Genomic DNA, 7,477 nt, shown 5'->3' with positions numbered 1-7,477 from the left:
TTGGTTGGTTGGTTGGATGGATGGATGGATGGATGGAGTGATGGATGGATGGATGGATGGATGGGTGGATGAATGGATGGATGGATGGATGGATGATGGATGGATGGATGGACGGATGGATGGATGGATGGATGGATGGGTGGATGAATGGATGGATGGATGATGGATGGATGGGTGGATGAATGGATTGATGGATTGATGGATGGATAGATGATGGATGGGTGGATTGATGGATGGATGGGTGGATGGATGGATGATGGATGGGTGGATGAATGGATTGATGGATGGATGGATGGGTTGATGGATGGATTGATGGATTGATTGATTGATGACCTGACCTGACCTGACCTGACCTGACGACAAGGCATTATAGACCTCATGAGTATGTTAGTTCCTTGTCATGGGAAAGGACTGATACAAATGCCTCTATTATGCTCTCTTAAGTATAACTTGATAAGCTTCACTCAAATTACAGCTGCGTTTATCTTCAAGTTAGAATTATTGTTAGAAAGAGCCAGTAAAAGCCGTATTTAATAGTCTCGTTCATGCATTGTGAAACTGGATAGGTATGCGTGACTTATACTGAATATAAATTGCTCAATGACACGAATGCACCGACACACAGGCATCATATATTGTGTAAAGTTAGTGGGGGCTCTATGGAGCTGAAGCCACTCGTCTGAAAATGGCATTTTAGAAGTTTTACCCAAGAATTTATCAACTTTACATATAGAAAGTTGTAACCTTCAATGTATTAAGATTGTTTCACACCGTCACATGCATTGCAGGATGAGGACACCTTGTTCACAGCTGATGATCCTACTGTTGCAACTCATTCCAAGTCTGTATGGAGTAACTGATGCTTCAAACCAAACAGAAAGGCTTTCCAGTGGAAGAGGGGGCAGAATCGACATGGCTTCTGCTCAGTATGCATTTTTGATTGACGTAGCGAAGGACATGAACCATGCAGAAGAAATGCTAACGGGAATAACTAACATGGCCATCGGAGAGAAAGCAGGGAAAGAACATAGTGAAAATATTGAATATTTCCAAGGGAAAGCAAAAGGTAGAATTAGACCTTGTAAATAGTTTTCGGCCAGAAAGTACATATCTATACCATATAAACTACGGTCTGGATCATGTTATTAAAACTGTTATCAAAAGGTTATTCCTAAAAGGCAAATAATGTTTATGATTAAGATGCCTATCAAAAGGTACATATATTTTCGACTTTGACACACATCAGTTCCATAATGCATATATGTTGTGTATACATACATGCGGATGTTATGCTTAACCCTGACTTGGTATTTCAGGGTTTTCAAAGCGAAATTATGTTGGCACCATCACCAGTTCTGGTAAACAGGGAACATCAGGAATATGTGCAAGTCGTCAACATCCGGGGATTATGTATGCCATTATTGATGGTCCTAAAGACAGAGCTGATGGCTATGACAGCAACATATATGCTTACGATGCAAATAATGCTTCGCTCGTCACCAAGATAAGTCTGGATGTTGTCAATGTTGACTGGGAGGATATTGCTTGTGGTCCTTGTGATACAGGTGGTTTGGGACATTGTATTTATGTATCTGATACTGGACATACAGGAGAAGGTCCTGTTAATCTGATCTACAAGGTACAGGAACCAGAGGAAGTGATACAGGGTCGTAAACTGTCTCTCGGGGAGGACGAAATCGAGGTCATCGGCTTTGAGTAAGAAGGCACATTTTCAACACAGATAGTATATGCTGATGTATAGTGAAGCAACATAAACCAGGCATATTACCTTGACAATGCCAACGACATCTAAAAGTTGTATAATAATTTATCAGATTAATTTATCAGATATAATAGATTAAGAAATAAGTGTTTTCAGTGTGAATAATGACATTTCCACATAGAAACTTTTTCATCAAAAGAAGGATTAGAATGCTACATTTTAAATGGAATAACTATTTCCCTGTCACAGCAAAGTTCAAATGAATTAAAATATCTTGTATAGTATAATGATATTACAGTAGACACGTTAGTAAGTGAATATATTTACATTTGTTAACAGAACAAGTTTAGAAAACAGCGGAACACTACTGGTTTCACCAAGGGGTCAACTGTATATCATGGATTCTCTTCACGAACCTGGCGGTTTGTATGAGATCGTTGATGGAGAAACAAAATACCTCTTTGATGTAGCCGTACCAAAGAAGAGCAAATATATAGCACCGAATGGCGGAGATATATCTCCTGATGGTAAAGCATTCCTCTTAAAGTCCCAAGAGGATGTCTTCTATTGGTATGTTGAAAAGGAGGAAGACATGAAGTCGGTACTAACGGATGCCAACCAGTCTATAATACTCCCTTACTTAGAAGAAAGAGAAGGCGATTCTATTGCCTGGAGTCTAGATGGCGCGTCCTTCTTCACTTTATCTGAAGGTGAAAACGAACCCTTGTTTCGATATGATAGACTTACCTAACACCCGAGGATTTTGAAAAAAATGAAGCAGTGGGCAACACAACATTACCATGTTCGTTATAGTTAGGAGAGGCTTTAATAACATGGAAACTGATTTGTGTCATGCGCTTGAAAGTGTTATACTTAGTTTCAGGAACTGCCCAAGCCTAAATTGAATAAATGGACGTCTAAGGAATGTATATGTTAATATATATATGACCATTGAAACAGGATTTACATGAACTAGAAACAGATATGTCTGATTTTTGTAGAAAATTGAGATTACTAAATCATTTTGATATTGATGCCAATAACGAAGATACTTCATTAGCTAGAAACAAAAGCACCTTCACTCCAAAATCTTGTAGAAACAAAGTGTTAGACAATGTTATTAACCGCCTCAAAGATTTACCCTTTACTGTAAACCCTCAAAGAGGTAAATCAAACATAACAAAAAATGAACGAGCGGCTCCAAACAGATTATCAAACAACGAGTCAATTGTTATTAAAGAAGCTGATAAGGGAGGAGCTATAATAAGTTATTAACAGTAATTATTACCAAGAATTCTCACTGGATATGTCAAAAGATGAATCTTATTACAGAAAGCTTTCAGACAGTTCGGAGAAATATGTATTACTTAATCATAAAATATTAGTATATTCACATTCTCAATGCCTTACTAAAAACGAAGAGGATTATTTGATTAATTTTGAATCGAAAGAAAGTAATTTTTATGGCCTCCCTAAAGTTCATAAGAGCGCACAGATCCAAGAAAAATGTCAAACATTGAATTCTGCTTATGTCAAAATAGCCCCCGAAAATTACGGCCAAAAATGGCCCCTACTTACGCAACCCTTGTACTTGGTTATTTGGAGCAAAAGCTGTACTCAAAAGCTGAAGAAGATTCGGTATTGAATTTGGACAGGGATTTCAAGATAAATGGAAAAGATTTTAAGATGATTGTTTTGTTCTGTGGAATCGGAATGAAAACGATCTACAGTGTTTGATAGATACTAGTATTTTACAGACACTCCATTTAAAGTTTAATCTGTACTTTAGAGATGAGCGATAACAATCTATCGTTTCTAGACGTAATGGTTACAATTTCAAACAATAACATTAAAACAGATGTATATTACAAACCAACCGATTCCAAGCAATACCTCAATTACAATTCCTGTCACCCCGTCATACTAAAAACAGTGTCCCTTACTCATTAGCACTTAGAATCTGCGCGATAGTATCTAATTCAGATCGTGCACAATATAGACTCGATGAAGTGAGGGAGTCACTATTAGAAAGAAACAACCCTAGACAAATAGTGGAAGACGCAATAAACAAGGCTAAAGCACAAAACCGCTGTGATCTTTTAAAACCTAAAGATAAACCTAACGAGAGTGTTCTCCCTTTTGTTACAACCTTTAACCCCAAAACCCGGAAATATTTGGAAGTGTTCGGGAAATACTGTATTCCTTAAATAAGTGTAAAGAACTAAAACAAAAAAATATCACAAAATAAACTTATTAAAAGTAAAAGACAGAGCCAAAATCTGAAACAGATTCTTACTAGGGCTTCTTTCTCAAATGGAAAAGAAGAATGTAAAACAGTACAAAAGTGTAACAGACCAAATTGTGGTACTTGCCCTCATGTTTTACAATGTTGTTATTTTACATTCAAAGACGGAAAACTTTCTATGTCCGTGAAAATATGAATTGTGCTTCAAAAAACTTCATTTATGTCATACAATGTGCTGGATGCAAGGCCGAATACATTGGACAGAGAGTATTTTTCTGGTTGAATAAGACTCTTAAATGCCTTGAACTGTTTTCTGTAGGAAATGCCATTCTTGGAAAAAAAAAAATTAATAGATTTTTCACGAAATTGTTATAAGTTGTTTCAGTAAAAACGTGCTGTAATGATATACTTAAATATAGCATATAATTTGAACACATATATTACATATATTTAAAAGTATAATGAAATATGGTTAAGATGTTTACAAAAGTGCTTGCCAATATATTGACCGGTCGTGTAGTTTAGCTAACCTTTCAATAACTAACCTTTAAGAGCCATGTTTTTAAAGCCAAGGTTTACAGCGTCACCTTGTGTTTTATAGATATATTTTTGTTAAATCTCTTACAGCTTAATACGACAGTTCCATTCAAAATGTTACATACAGTAAACTACGGTTATAACGAACACGCTTATAACGAACTGACGGATATAACGAACTTACTTTTTTGTCCCGACTATTTGCTGTAGTTATACTGTATATTTGCTTATAACGAACTACGGTTATAACGAACTAAAATAAGTAGTCCCTTTGAGTTCGTTATAACCGTACTTTACTGTACTAGTATTCAGTAACGAGCGAATATTGTTTGTAACACGTCATATTTAATCTACTTGCAGATAAATTTGCCGAGACGTTGCATGCTGTTTGTTACTTTTATTTGTATTTAAACCCTGAAATGCATGACATTTGTTAGAAAGCTCGTCGCCAAAATGAGAAGGAGGCAGTGCGTTCGAGCCGGTTCATCACCAACAGAATTCGGCCAGTCAGATCGGCGACCATGTGGCCTGATGAGGCTTCTGCTCTCATTTACTGTAGAAAAAACCGTGTTTATCAAATTCGGTATGTAATCGCATAGTAGTCAAACACATGGTGAGGAGGCCGGCTTAGGCTGTCAGCGAGGTGAGACGCGTGGATAGTCTCTCTCGCTGTTTGGCTCATACAGGGCTAGGCTTTGTGACATTTCTATCTTTCGTAATTAAACAATTGGTTGGTTGGTTGTTTTACGCCACACTCAACAATATTCCAGCTATATGACGGCGGTCTATAAATATTCGAGTCTGGATCAGACAATCCAGTGACTGAGAACATGAGCATCGATCCACGCAATTGGAATCGATGACAAGCTTCAACCAAGTCAGCGAGCCTGACCACCCGATCCCGTTTGTCTTACGATAAGCATAGTCACCTTTTACGGCAAGCATGGGTTGCTGAAGACCTATTCTTCCCGGATCTTCTTCGGAATTAAAACGATTTATAATATCACCAAGGTAACTTTAGATTACGATGAGCTTAACATATTGGCTTATTTTGCCATATCTTTTTTGTTTAGTGTTTCACTGACGTCTGGCCCTGCCTGGCAAGTTTTAATTTTCTCTGGTTGTGTTATGGCAAATATCGTTTTGTCGTCGATATGGATAATGATATAGACGGGCAGGGGGATGATGATATCCTAAATACAATTTCCCGAAAAGTAAATTAGTTTGTAATGTACTAGTGAAACCTGTAGTTATATTTTCACCAGGTGACAAAAATATATGGAAAAGTGACTTGGTGATTCACTCCAGTAGATCTATTGAACAGTTAAATGCCCTTGACATCAGTTTGTGACATCCGTGTCAGGGGTATTGTCCGGAAGAGCCTGAGAGTCATTTACAATATTGACCAAGCTGTGAGACTGTAACCGATCTCGTCAGCGACTGAAGTAGCTAAAAGCCTTATCCAGATCAGATACCATCTCCGTGAAGATCGGTCCAGGCGGAAGAGAAATATACGATGCCAAAGATGAAGGGAAAATGAAAGATGACAATGAGTCCTCAGTGGAAGTACTCTTCTGAAGCCTGTCGGAAACACAGATGAGGACTGTAGCCGGATCAGCCGAATCAAAACTACCAGTTGAAGAGGCAGGCAACGCATTGCTATAGAGAAGATCTTTTTGTGTATGGTTTCAGGATCCGAAACCGGAGTGGTTGTCGACATCGGGGGAGGATGCGAATCCAAAGTAGGAGCCATATTATCCAATGGCTTAACAGGCTTAGAAAGGCAAGCTGAGGTTAACGTCTGTAAGATCGACTGCAGCTGTGTAGTGACATCGTTCTGTAAAGTCGCCGAACTGGAGCAGTCGTCATAGAAGTATGATGAACTGGAGGAGGCGATGGAGAACACGGATGACCATCTTCCCGAGGCAAGAGAGTTAACTGGCTTTAAAAGTCCAGTTTCCACCCTTGCCTAACTAGGCTGGTATTATGGAGTTACATTTTTGCTGGACTAACGAGTCTATGCATAGTCCAATCAAAGTCGCGCACCGAAATCGAAATCCGGTTGGTCAACTGTCAAGCAGATTTCGGCCGATTGCAGGATTTGCAAAACATGTGCACCGCTAATTCTTTGTCAACAGATATTTTCTAAATCTTTTCATGTTTTTAATCAAGGTGCTCACGTGATTTGATGCATTTTCACGTTTTTATAGTCAGTTGACACACTTGCCTCGGGAAGATGACGGATGACGTGAGAGGACAGAAGTGTCGCGTGCGTCGGTAGGGGATGGGCATCTGCCGACAGTAGCAGAGCAGCGAGGGTTGTCTCTTCAAGAGAAGGTTGGGTGAGAGTGGTATTCCGGGTGACCAGGAGCGTAAGAGTATCCTTGCCTTGGGGAAAAAGTGTCCATGGACTGAGGGTGACGAATCAAATCGTGAGTCATGTGAGCGTAAACAGAAAACGAAGTCGGATTCCAAGATAGTCCACGGCCCTTGTTATGGTAGTCGTAGGAACGATCGACGAACCTTAGATGAGTATCGTACGTTAGAGGTTTGATGAAGCTTATGAGACATATGGAGCGACGAAATATCCCGATCCTGTGAAGAGAGAGGCTTTCTAGATGTTCGCCGATCCTTCGAGGTTTGCCGATCCGGAGAGGTTCGATGAGCCTTCGAGGTTTGACGCACCTTGGAGGTGTGTTGGTCTGAGGATGAATCGCGATTCTACGAAATATGCCGAGCATGGAAGGTTCGCCAATCCTTGGTTCACCACTCCTCTGACGATAAATGATACGAGTTCGGAACCAGAACTGGAGAAGGTAGTTTTGTTGTCGATGGCCGTTTCGTGGATCGAACCTTCCATCGGAGTAGAGAGGGTTGGTTGGTTGGTTGGTAGGTTGGTTGTTTAACGCCGCACTCAGCGATATTCCAGCTATATGACGGCGGTCTGTAAATAATCGAGTCTGGACCAGACA

At 39.5% G+C, this 7,477-nt stretch overlaps 1 protein-coding gene across 1 annotated transcript; it reads left to right on the top strand.

Moving 5' to 3' along the window:
* The first annotated feature begins 912 nt into the window (after positions 1 to 912).
* Positions 913 to 2,474, top strand: LOC139447094 (uncharacterized). Its single transcript, XM_071228255.1, has 3 exons — positions 913 to 1,066; positions 1,317 to 1,716; positions 2,063 to 2,474. The coding sequence occupies exons 1-3, from the start codon at positions 913 to 915 to the stop codon at positions 2,472 to 2,474; spliced, it is 966 nt and encodes a 321-aa protein (XP_071084356.1).
* Positions 2,475 to 7,477: the final 5,003 nt, after the last annotated feature.

The sequence above is a fragment of the Haliotis cracherodii genome, unplaced genomic scaffold (assembly GCF_022045235.1).
Source record: "Haliotis cracherodii isolate W230 unplaced genomic scaffold, xgHalCrac1.p SCAF_7, whole genome shotgun sequence".
Taxonomy (NCBI): domain Eukaryota; kingdom Metazoa; phylum Mollusca; class Gastropoda; order Lepetellida; family Haliotidae; genus Haliotis; species Haliotis cracherodii.
Note: the sequence above shows the minus strand (reverse complement) of the source record. Positions and strands in the feature narration are given on the sequence as shown.

Excerpts from the sequence above, each read along its gene's own strand:
- LOC139447094 (XM_071228255.1), top strand. The coding sequence starts at position 913 with ATGGCTTCTGCTCAGTATGCATTTTTGATTGACGTAGCGAAGGACATG. Across the intron at positions 1,067-1,316 it reads TTTCCAAGGGAAAGCAAAAG|GGTTTTCAAAGCGAAATTAT; the intron begins GTAGAATTAGAC and ends TTGGTATTTCAG. Across the intron at positions 1,717-2,062 it reads ATCGAGGTCATCGGCTTTGA|AACAAGTTTAGAAAACAGCG; the intron begins GTAAGAAGGCAC and ends ATTTGTTAACAG.